Below are 16,586 nucleotides of genomic sequence, written 5' to 3'. Positions count from 1 at the left end.
ATTCTGGGTAAATGATGATGTGGGTAGGTCATCGGTGCGAGGCTGCTAGCGAGCTATATCCACCATATACTGTAGCTGACGATCGTCTCTTTTAAATGGAAGCAAAACAAAGCCTGTTAGCAAAGACTAACAGGCTAATCTGAGGTTCTTCTTCCATGAAGCAGCTCTGTTGTCCTCCATCCATATTTTCAGTYACAGGCTGAGTCATTTCTACCTTCTCCTCTCTGTCAACACTCTCTGGTTTCATTTAAAAGAGTCGATCGTCAGATATTTTCCAAGATTAACCTTCAGGGTGGATATAGCTCGCTAGCAGCCTCGCACCAATGACCTATCCCCGTCATAATTTACTCAGAATGCTTTGTGTGTAAATAAAGTGGCTCTGTCCATGTTAAAAGATGTTTTTTAAAATTGCAAAACTAAACAGTATGTTTACAGTCTTTATTTTACAGTTAAAATAAATGTTTATCAAATAAAGTCTAATGTTACAACTAATCAGGGATCCCTTTAAAGCTCTGCARTTGTTATCAGTCACATTCATTCATTCATTCATCATTCTGTTTTATCTCCATCCATGAGTTTCTGGTCGTTTGACCATATTTATAAATGTCTACTTCCTGGTAGCTTACAGCGGTCGGCTTCTGAAAGCGAATCATTCTTTTTTGTTGTTTTTGTTTTTAAGCAAGTAGTTGAAGCAAAACGGAGCGTCGAGTGCTTTCAGCATGAACAAACACTCCCACGAACTTCTCTTCTGACCAATTACACAATAAGTTCTTATGTGAAGGGAGGTAAAAAGTTTTGCCAGCGGGTTGTGACAAAAGAGGTGGCAGAGTCGACGCTGAAAACATTGACGTAATTTTCGTCATAAAACTGTGACAATCTGAGCCAATTTCAGCAATTCGGAAGGAGTGTAAAACAGGCTTAAAACACATTCTGTACACAAACCTGTTTTTGATATCACAAAAGGCTTACAGTTTGCACAAAATAGTTTTCATTTTAGTCATTTGGTAAATCGCTTTTCCTGAATGATTATTTTATACTGTAGCTAATATCCTTTACATGCAAATATAGCAGTGCAAATCTGTGATGGACAGAAGAGGCAGCTGGCTTTAATAGCATCCCTGAGACCGTTGCTATGGAACAAACAGACAACCTGGCAGTGAAAAATAGGGCAACCGTTCGTCACTGTGGATCTTCTGCATTCATTTAAGAGTGGGAGTGAGATAACATCCAGTCATTAGTGAGTGATTACAATGCCAAGACTCCATCCCTCCCACCATACACATGAACACTCATGCGTATACCACACACAAACACACTCCGACTGAGATGTAAACAGTCAGGCAGTGCTCCAGGAAATACAATCCCAACACTGCAGCTTGCCTCAGGCAGGATTTAAACTGCGGAAGATGTTTTTATCCTGCTGTTAGTGTGTGTGTGTGTGTGTGTGTGTGTGTGTGTGTGTGTGTGTGTGTGTGTGTGTGTGTGTGTGTGTGTGTGTGTGNGTGTCAAAATGCTCTACTGTATTAATTTACTGTTGGTGTGTCTAATCACTCTATGGTGGTGTGTGTGTGTGTGTGTGTGTGTGTGTGTGTGTGTGTGTGTGTGTGTGTGAAACTAAGCCCCCACCCCTCTGTAATCTCCATCTCTTCCCGTTGGTTTTGTTGACTGATCTATTGAGCAGAATAAGCCTTAGTCTGATTCTTATTTAAAATAGACATAATGGTTCACAGAAGATTTCACATGGATTGGACCAGATGATGAGACCAGAAAGTGTGTGTATGTCTGGGGGGGTGAGTGGGCTTAGGGTTAGCGGGTGGGGGTGGGGGCAGCAATTTCCTGAAACGATGAATCCCATTTATTCGCTGAAGACTGTCTCAATTGCCTCAGCAGCCCACAAAGCTTTTTAATGCTTTAATTACGTCTCAAAGGAGCAGGGCAGAATCAAATTAGAGATCGTCCTACATCGAGGTGCTATGTGTGTGCACGTGTGTGTGTGAGTTCACAATGCAAATTTTGCATGTGAGGGGATGTTTGTGTGGGCTGTCGTGTTCTTTTGTGTGATTCTTAGTAGTGAATATTTGTTCTTATTGTGTTCAGTTATACCTAGAAGCTTTATTACACAGACACACACCAGTGCTGACACACAAACATACAGTATTTCTCCAATCAGTTTTTTTTTTAGTCTAGGATGTCTATACACCTTTTCTAGTCTGTTTCTTCACAGCATTTACAAACACATCTGCGCACACACACAAATAGCCTAGCCTCACTCTTGAACAAATACATATTCACTAACACAGCACATGGCTGCTTTTTTGTCACAGCAGATGGCATGTGTCACAATATTGCGGCAGTATTTCATTGACATTTTGGGCGTCAATCTGTTGTGCACTCAGGTTCTTGTAGAGCACCTTGTTTTGGTCGCTGACAGAGCGAAGACAAACATTAGCGCTGTATATTGGATGAGGCTAGTTTAGACCCAAAATCTCTCGTTATTTGGTAGTAATTGTGGCACATTCAGTATTATCATTAAGAGCCTAACGTCCTGGTTTTCTTCAGGGTTTTTATTTTCATGTAATTTTTTTCAGCAGTTATGGTAAAACCTCAATTTTCTGGTCTGTATTCTGTTTCTAGTCCCTATCTTCAGGCAGTTTTGTATGAAATTACTAAAGGTGCACTAAACCATCAGTACAAGCAAGTTTTCACCTTGATTGGCTTGAATTGATAAATCCCAGCTTCCTGGAACTTGCATTTGATTTATTTTGTCTTACCTTTGTAAAGTGTATTTATTTGAAGCGTGATAAAGGCTTGTAACCTGCTGCAGACTAAAAAAAACTGTTGATCAAAATTCTTTATGGTCAACATGTGTTTCAGTTGATTGTTGAATAATAATAAATGAAATATTCATATGAGTTTGTGTGGGTTGGTTCAATAAAATAAACTGGATACCAATATTGTCTCACACACCCAGTGCATCCCTAAAAAAAACTGTCGTCTGCCAGATGAAGACAATTTAGAGCCGGGGTCAGAACCTTTAACCTTTGCGGTGTAAAGCTCTGATCTGTGTTAAAGTTAGTGAAAATGTTTCAGGCAGAAGGTCAGGTGTAACATTTATCTTATTCCCCCAGGCAACCAGATGTTGACCATTGCCGACCACTTCCTTTGATCTGGTTGCCCTTACTGACAACTGCTATTCCCTTGATGGGGGGAGAAAAAAAAACTCCTGTGTACTTTTTGCCCTCAGGGTTCAACATATTTACTCAATCAGAAAGACCAAACTAAAAGTGCACAGTAAAAGTGTAGACAGGCTAGATGACAACAGATAAGGAAGTGTTCTCTGAAGTGGAAAGACCACTTACTAAACTCAACCAAGAGCGACAGTTGAACATTTGAACATGTTGTCAAACTAGGCTTGAATTTAAATTAGGGTTGATGAGCAGCCCCCACCCCCAGTACCACCGCGCACACACACACACACACACACACACACACACACACACACACACACACACACNCTTTTTAAGCTTCTGCCTACACTTGTTTTGTTTATCTACAGATTACTTGATTTTTGACATCCAAAATTGCCAAACAACTGTTTGTGACATCTCCCAGGGAAAAAAAAAGATTACATCTTAGAAGTTCTAATCAGTACGTTGTGGCTTTATTTTGTTATGTCATGTTGTTCTTGTCTTCTGTGCTGTTTCTCTTTATTTAATTGTTTTTCATTTTCAGTTTATTTTCTTCTTCATTTTTCTTGTCCCATTTACCTAAGGCAGTTGACTCAAACTTTGGTATTTTAAACGTTTGCATACTGGGATTCACTGGGAGGAAATCGGCTTTTGAGCAACAACACTACCCTCTGGCAAACTGGGGAGACACACACACACACTTTAACAAAACATGCACACAATGCCGTGTCAGTTGTGTGACTCTCTGTTGCCAAATGTTGGCACAAGCTTCGTGTGGCACAGATCCATATAGCCGAGTTGTTGTTTGCTGAATTTGGTCCATGCCACGCTGGCTTGGGAGATAGTGGAAAGAGGTTATTTTGCTTTACAGGAGAAACCTCTGTCTCCAAGCAACACTGTGGCCTGTGTGGATTAGAGGTTTATATATGCGATAGCAGCCTGATTATACAAATACGTCTCATGACATTTAATAAATTTATGGCTGAAGTCACAGTTTTTGTTTCACTACATATATTTGCCTTCTCCAGACTTAATGCATTTTCATTTTCAAAATAATATAAATTTCATAGTAAAAACTTTTTTTCTCAAAACATATACCAAATTTGTTGAATGAAGAATTGATCCAAAACGTTAAAAAAATCTTTTGAAATAAAATATTTTTACATCCTGAAACTATGCCTTTGGTTGGTTCTTTAACATAGTTCTTTAAATGCAAAACATTAAGTAGAGAGAGAAAAAATACATGACAGATTGTTTGCTAACTGAAATGTCCATTGTGTTGCAGAATAGGATATACTGTATGTTCAATTTTATTAAAGATTTCTTTTATTCTCATAAAAAACTAAGTTAGAAAAACGATGAAGCTAGACGTCTATTGAAACAGATCTAGGTCGTTTTGACTTGACATGAGTGGCATTTTAATGCAGATTCATGCAACATATTATTTCTTTATTTACTGCCACAACAAAATTGACAAAGTTCGGCTTAGATTTGTGATAGTAGTGAAGAAGTGGATATCAGCAATGATCAGTGTTGAAATTGCATTTATGGAATTGGCAACCAGTCTTAAGAAGTCACATACTTGTTTGACTGTAACCACATAGAAATACTTTAATTTTATCCTCATTTTTTTAAATTTACCATACTCAAGCCATTTGTCCTCATTTGCACTTCCTCTTTTCTGCATTTAATTCTCACAGTTTCCTTTCTTGTGTTTCTTCTCATTGAATCTTTCTGGCAGGCCTCATCGCAGCAGCTGAAATTCACAACCTCTGACTCTTGTGACAGGATCAAGGATGAGTTCCAGTTTCTTCAAGCACAATATCACAGGTGCTCACACTGACACACGCATCCACCAGTACACACATCTAGAATGTCAGCCTGCCAAGTGCAGGTTTTTTGTTGTATAATGTATGTTTTTTCTCAGTGTTTTTTTTTTTTTTTGTGATCATGTTTACAGACTGCGGCTTGTTAAGCAGAGCTGTAATATTTTGTTGATGGTGACTAATTCAAATGATATTATGTCCCTATACACTCAGGCACAAGAATAACATTTTTGACCGGTTTGATTTTTTTTTCTCCACATCTTAAAATGTCTTTAATGTAAAATGTATCAATCCAGTGCAGTATTTCATGGTTAGTTAAAACAAAGATTTGAGACGCAATGAAACGTACTAGCAAAACAGACTACTCATACAATAATTCAGCAACCAGCGACTACAGTTTAGATCCAGAGTTTGTTTGCAACAAGGGGAGTGCAACACTCTACTAAAGGTATTTAGGGTAAAATGACCAGGCAGGATTGCTCTTTTCTAAAAGCATGTGACAACATGTTGGGAGTTTAACAACAGCTACCTAAATGTCTTTGGATTTGGAGGAAACCACAGAGCAACTTTAACCATGAGGGACAAAGCGATGGCACAATCATTATGTTATTTTCCTGTCATAGGTGCTTCAAGACAAGTCCAGATAAAAAAAGAAAATGTGGTAGAGATTTGTCTGACTCCAGAAGATGGTACAAAGGCTTCGTTTAGAATGTAAACTACCATAAATCCTTAAAAATAAATGAATTTAGCACTGAGTAACATGCATTTCTTCAAGAAGTGCATACCAAAGTTTTAAACAAAGATCTCATTCAATCTGATAGCACTTGAATTGTGTTTGAGATGACACTTGGCTACTACCACAGCATACTGTAGCTCGATATATGTAAAGGGAATAAAGCTGGATTCACACTGAATGCATCTCGAGCTGCAGGAGCAGCCGGTTTACATGCAAAAAGTCTGTGGTGGGCGTGCGTATAGGAGTCTCGCGGCGCGTGTAGAGCATTTAGCGCAGCGCGCAATGAAGCGGTTGAGTGTTGGACGTGCATGCGGTGCATCCAAAGCAGCCAACAGTCGAGTTCAATAATCGGAACTTTGCTGCTCGACGCGCCGCGTCAACCAATCAGAGAGAATCATTTTACCACGTGACGGTTTCCTGAATGTTCCCCACTAACCTGAAACAGACGGACAGCAGCTCTTTAGCTAAATTCAACCGTCGTAGTTGGTGTTCTGGCTGGAGATATCAGCACCGATGTGGGTCAGCAGCTCGTTAAACTGACCGCGATGTTAAACTGGGCTCGGGACAAAAAACAGTCCGTCAGCTCACAGATCCTGGTGTGGTGAAACTCACCGAACAGACTGCCTCAAAATTATCGGGTGAAATAATTATCTGGTGAGCGCAACTTTCGATTGCTCTTTAGTAAATAAAGCAAAGTCATTTTCTTTATTTTATCTTTATTTCATTAGCCATTAAAGACAGGCCTGAAAAAACCTCGACGCTCCTCCTATCTTCAGACGCGCGTCCAGTCTGAATGTAGTGCGTCCAACTTGAGGTGTTGGGTGCGTTTTAGATGCTCAAAACACGTTTGGTGTTAACGTAGTATAAGAATAATTTTTGTGTTTGCTAAGCTTGATTAGTTGTGCCTGCTTCCGTGAATCCACTTGACGCAAAAAGTTATCGATGTACGTCTAATAATTACTTTGAGAATTTTATTACAACCCAACAAGTGGTTCAAGAAGTATTTTGCTAACAGATGGACAAACGTACTATTAAAAACCCATAATCATAACTCTCATATATAATATAGACTAGTTCAGCAGTGTGAGCTGTTATTGTAAAGACATAAAAATTAATTTGATTTATTCTACAGAAAAATTTTAACGCATAAAAATGAGGAACWCTTGGTTAGATGTAAAATTGTTTACCTGTACAGTAGTTTAGTCAAACATGCAAATCCTCGTTAGGACATATCCACTTAATTCATTTCAAAAACACTCTAATAACTAACAACCTAAAATAACATCGAGTGAATTTATGCAGCTACTGTTGGGACCAAATTACATCATTCTTAATAAGAAAGCCTCAAGAAAATATTTTGGAGTTGATAGAAAAAACTGAATTGCCTGGAGTAAAATGTGTTGTTAATTCTAAAAATCCCTTCATAATGTGGTAAAATTTAGATATGTATCTTTTGTTCTATTTTTTTCTCTACTTATTTGCTCTTTACGTATAATTCAATTCTAAATTACTGATCTGTTCCTGTAGTGCTTAAATACTGCTTCCAGTTCCAGAGCTTATTTCCAAAGGCTGACCTTCACTGATCTGTTTGATAGCTGTTCTACAAAGGGGGATGCCACAGGGTTTACATCTTAGTGAGCATCTCTTTGTGAGAAAAGAGTCTTTGAAGCCCTCCTTCCTTCCGGATGAGCTCGGTTTGTTCCTCTGTACCTGTGCTCGCAGAACTATCCAGAGGCTTGCCTCTGCCAGTTGCAGAGACAGTCAAAAGCACATGAAAGCTTAGCTTGTGTGAAATCCCTGCTGTGGCCTGATCGCTCTTGTATGCAGAGGATTCTGATGCTGCAATAACGCCCTCCGCGTCTTTTTTTTTTCTCTCCTCTCGCCTTTGGTTTTGTTATTCCCACAACAGTGAGCAGCACCGTTTAACCCTTTTCAGAGACTGAGGGCGCAGTTAAAAGAATACCTCTTTTGTCTGAGCATACTGAACATGCATACAGTGCCTATTGACTCAGGAGGAGGRATAGGGTGGGGGTCTGGGGAGCCACAAGCGAGGTTTTTGTAGCACTCTGCTGCTACGCTTAGCTCGTCTGTTGCTGATAACTTTAAAAGGCAACTGTACCGCAGGCGTTCCCCTGGGTATAGTGCCAAGCATTGTAGCTGTCGTTGTCTTCCTCTTCACACGCACGCCCAACCCCACCCCTGCCCCCAAACTCACTCCATTTCCCCCACCTCTTCTCCCCTCCCCTATTTCACATGCATAAATAGATCAGGGAATACATAAATCAAAATAAAGATGACASCAGGAGCGATTTAGAGGCGGAAGGAACAGCAATAAAACTCCATCAAAGTGTCGTTTGAGAACAGCGGTGCAGACCCTGGGGCTGCCGAGCAGCAATCAGCGGAGGCACCGAGCCAATCCAGTGAGGACGCCTGTCGTCATGACAACTTGTTATATAGCCCATGTGTATGCRCGGGGATAGTAGAAAGGTTTTTTTTTTGCTGGAGAAAAAATAAGTGTTTTGGGTAAGTGATCATTCACTTTATTAGGCTATAGTTTAGGTCTGCCCTTTATACTAAAAAATCTCACCCTTGTKCAAGAGGTATAAGTAGTCACCATGGTATTAACAGTTATCTAACTTTAAAGTGCACCAACACTTTTTTTTACATCTACCAGGTAACAAACTTAGTTTTATTTCAACTAGTAAATTACTTTCCTGGTGCTCCTTGATTATTTTTGGTTTCGATATTAATTGACCAGTTTTATCTTTCAAAGGGGCAATATTATGTGTTTTTCAGGCACATATTTAAATACTATACCATAATAAAGTATCTATGCCACCTTTAGTTGTTATTAAAATGCTGTTTTTATGTTTAAATAGAAAATAAACTTATCTTCTCATCACTTCCTCTTATAAACGCTTTGAAGCCGTGATGGGGAAGTTCAGCTTAAAGACACGTCCCAGGGGCGTTTCTGGTCCCAAAAGGCGTTTCTGGTCCCCAACTGTCGTTTTCTTCCTCAGCATGGCTGCCAAAAGACGCTGCAGGATTTCTCCAACATGCATGAGTCAAAGCAAGGCTTTGGGCATGTTTTATATGAGAGTATAGCATTATAACATGATATAAAACTCGAAAAAGTTGATTTTACATGATATTGCCCCTTTAAATTCTGTCCAACTAAAACCTTTAATTCTCAGCTTTGTGGAAGAAAGAAATAGGATGTAGGGATGCAACCGATATGAAAATTTCAGCCGATATCTATATCCAACATAATTATTGCTGTTATGGCCTATAACCGATATTTACCGATATTACATAAACACACAAATTATATTAAACATATGCGCACAAACACACTTGGGTCTTTTTTTGATACGATAAATAAACAACCAGACCTCTGACACGGCTCCCTACTTCAGTTATTCCTGGTTACGCAGCGTAAATATCACTATCATGATCAAACAGATGCTGCTCAACCAACCATTTCCCCTCCCAAAACAGAAACACTAAGCTAAAAAGTGGGAAATTATATCGGACATCAATATTGGCCCACTCTTACATATCAGACCGATACAATATTCTAAAAAATAACCAATATTGGCCGATACCGATATGAATGCTGATATCCTGCCTCCCTAATAGGATGTCTTGGTTTTAACATGATTGCATGAGGTGTTTCTTATCAAAAGAGTAATGACTACTTTATTCATCATAATATAGCAGATAAATAAAWAGTATCATCAGCATTTGTTTCATTTTTGAAAAACATGAAAAGACATCTTCCTATGTCCCATCTGATCAACAAAGGCTGTTTTCAAAGTGTTGTGGTTTGTTCACATGTAACTTGGCAAACCTAAGTCATAGAACCAGGTTCTTATTTAGAGAAACAAGGTTTCCTCATGGCTTCTCTCTCAGCCAAGACATTTGTGTTTAGTTTTTGTTTTTTGCTCCATTACAAACTTTAGCTGGGAGAGCAACACTAGAAGGCTGTCTTGAATGTTTTCTACRCTCAGGCAGGGTTTAAAACACCTTAAACATTATGCCTACATTATTTCTAATTAAGACCCCCACACAAATGTTTAATAACTCTGCATCTTTCAGCACTGTTCTAAGTGTCGAAGCTCCTGAAACAGTAGACTCACTTCCCGTTTTGGCGTCTGATTTCACCCCGAGTCAGACAAAAACCCACAGATCGAGCAGCAGCTGTTCCATTTCCCTGATATCTTCTGTTGCTATGTGGTGTTTGCCTTGAAAACAAAATGACTTTGTGCTCACACCTGCCAATGATCTTTTTAATAACAGACTCTGGTTGGTTTTACCTCTTTAGTTGCTGTGGAAGTTGTAAGGCCATGCCATTTGTCTCATACACTACTTTTGCATTTAGATTGTTTGTTGTTGTTTAAAAAAGTGTCATTCGTCTAATGTTCATTTAATTTTAGTACAATCTGATGACTGTTTTCCATAACATGCTTAGGGTGTAAATCAGCAGCTTTATCACAATACGATGCATCGATTTGTTTGGATGACGATACAGTGTTTCTCTATCACACAGTCTGTCGTTAGACAATGACAATTCAATTCAGAAGTCTGTGATCGAAATGATGTAATATCATAAGTCCATCTATGAAATCCACATTGGTCATATGATTTTTTTTTCCTTTTAGCCTTGATGTCACTGAATCTTTAACCATTTAATCATTATATTGATGTGGATCGATGTATTGTACACAAAGAAAGAGATTGAACTTTGCTTTTGCCATGATTTTAGATATTTTAGTAAAATGTCTAAATAAACTAAACCAACTTACTTTGAAGCTGGAATTGACATTTAGAAATTAAACAAGACCCTTAAATTTCTGCGATTCCTTTTTGTTTTCGTAAGAAACCGAGCTTAAGTCAGGGCAACAATAAACAAACAAATCTGAAATGACGGCATCTGGTGTGCTGATTATAGAAGGAAACATATCTACTGCATGCACGAGGATGTTCACATCATTAGCTATGTGTAAAACTGTTTTCTGTCTGCCAGTTGAGATTAACTATGATGAAGACTCAGCCGGCGTTGGCTCCAATCGAGCTGTCATTCCTGCAGACAGCTGAGAAGAACATCCCTGCATAGACCTAGCCACCTTGAAACAGGCTGCTGACTTATCCTAAGTCTAAACCTTCCCACAGTGTGTCTGAACATATTTTATTCAAYCTTAAGTTCTACGGGTAAACGAAGCCTTCTGGAACTGGCACTTTTTAACTGAGTGCTTCAATCAAATCCACGGCGAGGCAGTTTTTGTCATTTCTATTTGACAATCAGCTTGACTTGTTGACGTACTCTCCTTTGACATGTCTCCTTGCGTGACATCAGCATTGACATGATTACGGTTAATGGCTGTCGCAAGGCCCGAGTTACAGAGGGCGTTCTTGTAGCATGTTTAAACTTTTCCAGCGTTGTTTAATCTGGATAAGAAAGCGAATGTTTTGGCTGAGCTAGATGTTCTACAATTCAGAGCGAGTTCATCTCATCAAAACCAGAATCAGCCCCCCCCCCCCCTCCTGTCATTCAGCACCTGTCAAAGTGAGAACACTGTCACAGAAAGGTTAGTACGACAGCAGTGATGATGATAGAGGTGGCAGTCATGATATAGATGGTGGTGGCGAAGAAGATGATGAAAATGGGCTCGGTAATGATGAAGATGAAGGTGACGATGAAAGTAATGACAGTGCTGCAGGTGAAAGTGTAGTTAATGATGATGAAGGGGGTAGAGAAGTCGCCGCGTGTCAGCACTTTAGAAGAGAGACTGTTGAGCTGAATGAGAATTTTTGACTTTGCTCCTCTGCTCTGTCTGCCTCTCTCCAGTTTGAAGCTCGAATGTGACAAGTTGGCGAGTGAGAAGTCTGAGATGCAGCGCCATTATATCATGGTGAGTTAATCTATGTCTACTGTATGTGATGCTCAGCTGTGTATTTAACCATTTTTTAAAATGTTTATATTCAAGGAAGCACTGATTGATCAGTCTGTAAATATACAGTAGTGTAAACTCCTTTCATATCCACTGTGTTTCCCATCCTCCTTTGTGTTTTTCAACACATACTCACACAAATGCACAAACAGAATTGTGCTTGCCTGCTCTCTGCTCCACCTCGGGGCTAATCTCATTGTTGCTAGCCATAGCTGTGTAGCCGTCTGATGTTTTGCCTCTAATTGATCCTCTGACTGGCTTTAATCTCATCTAATCTTTGCCGCCACACTGCTCTCTCCACCATCAGCAGGCCAATGGAGACACGCGAACTGGACACACTTGCTTAGTTGTTGTTTTTTTTTTTTTGTTTTTGTTTTTGTTTTTAAGGCTAGCAAAAGTGATTAAAAAGTCAAAAATTAAAAAAAATGTTGTGTTGGAGTGTTTAAAATACATGTTCTGACTGTTGCACTATTTGCAAATTCTTCGTTGTAAAGGAAATGGTAAAAATAATTGTAATCTTGAGCATTTTGATGGTTTGATGAAAGCCTGCTTCTTCATTTACCCTGAGATTTCTTTATTCCTTTGATGGTTCAGCAAACCCTCTCCTGGCCCACACGCTGATATTATCAACAGAAAGTAGTGAGAAGAAAATTGAGGGTTTTCATCAGTGCTCAGTATTTACACTTGTATGTTTTTTGTGCTCTGGAGCACAAGTTACAGCTTTTACGTGTTCCTTTAGTCTTGTTAACAGTTTGCATTGGTCTGCAATGCATGATTGCCATTTTACAGCAGAGCAGGATTGTATGTGTGTAATAATATGGTTGGGATTTGTCATAGTGGTAAATTCAGCTAAATGAAAAAGAAGCTGTGCAACAAAGTGGACTCACATCTCGTTGAAAGGTCTTGTTGGTGCATTTAAGCTTCACATTTCTATTTGGTTATAAGTTTCTACTAGGGTTGGGGTGAAATTAATCTTTTTCATACCGACGTATCTTTAGGTAATACTGTGATATAGGGGGTTTATGGTCTATCACGTGTTAAGTTAGTTTCTCCCACTCTTGCTGTCTCTCAGTTGCCGCCGAACTTCATTCAACATTCGCATCTTTTTAATTTCTTCTTCCTGAAGAATTTTGGCAMTTGTCAAATAATTTTGAGCCTTGTTCAGAAAGGAGGTCAGGTGCTTTATGTTTTTATGGCTTRAGAGAAGGATGAGACTGAYGGCAGATTGAGCTGTGTTTTTCCATGAGACCACCGTGTTTCCTGCTGACTACAGCTGCAACGCACATCTAATAGGACAGTCATGTTCTGAAAAACAGTGGTGTAAGCTATTTATTATAAACCTGGTTTTATTTAGCTTTTCGGCACAATTTAAAAACTGGTGTGTACCGTATTTATTCATGTATAATACAATCTCAAGTATAATACATCTTTTTTTTGCTTAAAAAGCATAAAGAAATCTAATCATGTTATGAGCCACCACTCATTTCAGACAGACTTCAGGWTTTTTCAGCCTTTGCGGTGTGCCCTCTGATGAAGAAACRTTATTTGGGGAGACACGTGTGTGGACGTGGTTTGCTGCAGAGAGCATTCAGCGGTAGGGTTGKGCGATATTGGCAAAAAAATAAATCACGATTAATTGTGATATTTAGCCGATAACGATTAATTTGGTGATTAATCCCCTGGAGTCCCTGGGCACCCTTATGTCCTGGTCTCATGACCAATTTGGTGGGAAAGATTTGCTCTTCATAAAAATCTGTTCCGAATTGTCGAAATTACAGACTTTGGTCTATACATCAAATTTTAAATTGTGTTGATAGATAAATCAATTTCAGAATTAATTTTTTTATGTTCGTCATATTTGAAGCGGAGAGGATCACGACCAGACTGAACGGGGAAATTACCAGTCAGTCTGCCTGGTGGCATTAATCGTATTAATCATCAAGTGCCAAAAAAATAATCTATTAATGTTTTTCTGACGATTAATTGCACACGATACGATTATGCCCAACCCTATTCAGCGTAAGTTTCCGGTTCTGTGTGTCACTGAAAAAACAATCTGCTCCCAGACCATAGCAGAAGCTGGTTGGTAAATTATTAAGATGGATTTATCAGAACATGCCGGTCAAAGTCTTTTTTTTTACATCACGATTAACAAGAAAAAGAAAACAAATGTTTTTTTCTCCTGATTCTGGCGAGTAAACAGCTCCTGCTTATATGCCTCGCTATGTGCAACTGGAGAGAGGGGGAATATACGTGGAAATATTCTAACTTTTTGTGGTTGTACGTGAAAATAGTCAGTCAAAATTTACTCCTGTGTTACCCCCACACACACACACACACACCCACACAAACACACACGCACTTTCTGAATGATTTTTGGGGTTAAATTTCTTGTACGCAAATAAATGTGGTAGTTTGAATTCTCTACTTTTGACACAATTTAAAACAGAGTCGCAGAATGTATATGTTTCCGGTTAGAGTGATTAAAATAGGTCATGTGATTAATAGGTCAAGCTGGTGCCTTCAGCAGTTCAAACACTAGATTAACTTTAGAAAATGTAGCTTCAAMAAAGAGAAATGATCTTATTTATTTAAAGATGAACAGCAAAAAGCAAAAAAAAAATATCCTGGCCAAGTGAGCCATGAAACCTGAAATATCCAACAAACAAGTTACTGAAAAGAAAAAAAATCATGCATGTATCATTAACATTCTCTACTTTCCTTTATTTACTATAGTAGAAATAATGTCTGTAAAACCGCAATTTCGGACCACGATATCAAATTTAAAACCTCATGACGGATGAGCGGCCCCYCAACTGCACAAATTAGATTTTCTTTAAAAATGTAACAGACCATATTACATATAAACTTGATTCATTTTACGAAACCGGGTATTATGATGAAATTGAAACCTGGCATGGGTATAGATCTTAATTTGCAGCCATCTTGGGATTCAGCTCAAAATGTTGCTGTAGAACTGAGCTACAGATACAGTATTTTGGAACCCACTTGCTTGACTCAGAATGTAGCGAACACACGCACATTTAAACACACACACGCTTCCAATCCATCAGTGGCAGGCTGGGTCTTGTATCCCCACTGCGATCTCCCCTCTCCTCCTCTAATAGCATATCAGGTTGCCCCCACTCCCCCAGCCAGTGGCAGCACCTCCATTTCCCCAGTGCTGTAATTACTTTAGGGACCTTCTGCGTGGGCAGCTATAGAGAAAAATACAGTGTGTGTGTGTGTGTTTGTGCGTGTTTTCACTGGGCCTAATGTGTGTGCACATGCATTCATCCTGTCAGCGTGAGATTGAACAGAAAACAACAACTGCGTGCATGCATGTGTGTGTGTGAAAGAGCAATCTACTGACATAAATGTGTGTGTGAGAGCAGTGTGTTTGTTTTTCAGTGACAGAACCAGACCCCTGCAGACAGAGTGGGTGATTAACAGGGTTGACGCCTAGAAGGTGGCCCTCTCATTAACAATGAACACACATACACAAGCACACACACTTACAAGCATTAAAAGGCTCTTTGCCTGCTTTTGTTGTTCCTTTTTTATGGTGTTCACACAGCAAAACAGCAACATCTTTGATACTTTAAGATCTCAAATACGTATCACGGGGCTTGAGGTGTGTTTTATTAGTTCGCTTAATTAAATTTCATGATAGTTTTTGAAAATATCAGTATTGTGTCTTTACTTTAGTTCCGCTTGTGTTGATTCATGTAGATTGTGTGTAGATTAATGTTTACCCTTCAGTGTAAAAAGGGTGGGTATGTCTTCTGGCAGTCAAGGCTGTTTCCACTTTGTAATCTTAGTCTAATAAAACTATTACATTGGCAAAAAGAGAAGAAAGAACACTCGAGGCTTTTCGTGTTGAAAAAGCACCTCTGCCTTTTTAAAAGCATCGTAGTCTTTCCGGTGCTTTTCATAAACGGGGCTCAGACATTAGAATCTTAAAGTATGTCAGATGTGAAAGAGACATTCACAGTAGCTTCAAACATGATGGATTTCATGCACTAAATAAAAAAAGATGTTTGCTTGCTCTCGTAGCTCGTCCATAGAAGATGCTCATGTTTTTGTTTGACCTCTTTAACCTGTTTTTGTTTGTCTTTTGCTTTCTCCGTTTAGTACTATGAGATGTCCTATGGGCTCAATATTGAGATGCACAAACAGGTAAGTTTATTTTACATCCTACGTATCTGTAAATTTTATGTATTTCTGTGATAGTGTAGACTGAGAGTTTCAGATGTTGGTTGGAGAAAAGCACATTTTCTACACTTTGATCACTAATTACCAATTAGAAAATTGGACCATCAGAAAAAACTCAGCTTTATCAATTTTCCTGGATAAAAGGCATTAAGTTTGTTAGAGCCCATCCAAAAAAGACAAAAATAAATTAAAAATTTGTAGTTCAAACCATACATTTAAACATTTTTCTGTACAATGTATGTTGCAACAGTGCTTTGATTCAGACGACAGAGGGAGGAGAAACTGATGCTCATGCTTCAGTTTGTGTAGCTTACGCTGGAGTAGTAATTTATGCTCAGCCTGTAGGTGGGAGAGAGAGCGATGGGTCTCCAAAGGACCAGCCCTTATCTGTGACCTCGTCTGGAGCTACACATCAACAAACACGCTGGCTCACATATTCCTTCCTTTTGATTGATGGCGCACACAGACGTCCATATTGGCCAAAGCCAATASGCTTTGACAAATTGAAACACACAAAGAGAGAAGTAACAGCRTCCATGTTTTTTAAAAACGTTCACATTTATGCACCCACACAAGCTAGGAGGTTGGAAGGCCAAAATGGCCACTGAGACACATGCTGTGCAAACACACATACACACACACACACACACACACACACACACACACACAC

The 16,586-nt window shown here is 39.1% G+C and overlaps 1 protein-coding gene across 1 annotated transcript in view; it reads left to right on the top strand.

Annotated features, from left to right (window-relative positions):
- The window catches only part of tle5 (TLE family member 5, transcriptional modulator), a gene marked incomplete at its 5' end in the record, with an annotated part of 45,584 nt that overhangs the window by 21,101 nt on the left and 7,897 nt on the right, over nt 1-16,586 (top strand). Inside the window, 3 exon segments of the mRNA XM_014014184.1 lie at nt 4,930-5,018; nt 11,599-11,662; nt 15,836-15,880. Of these exon segments, the coding sequence (XP_013869638.1) occupies nt 4,930-5,018; nt 11,599-11,662; nt 15,836-15,880 (198 nt within the window).

The sequence above is a fragment of the Austrofundulus limnaeus genome, unplaced genomic scaffold (genome assembly GCF_001266775.1).
Source record: "Austrofundulus limnaeus strain Quisiro unplaced genomic scaffold, Austrofundulus_limnaeus-1.0 Scaffold111, whole genome shotgun sequence".
Taxonomy (NCBI): domain Eukaryota; kingdom Metazoa; phylum Chordata; class Actinopteri; order Cyprinodontiformes; family Rivulidae; genus Austrofundulus; species Austrofundulus limnaeus.
This window is presented reverse-complemented; position numbering and strand designations above follow the sequence as displayed.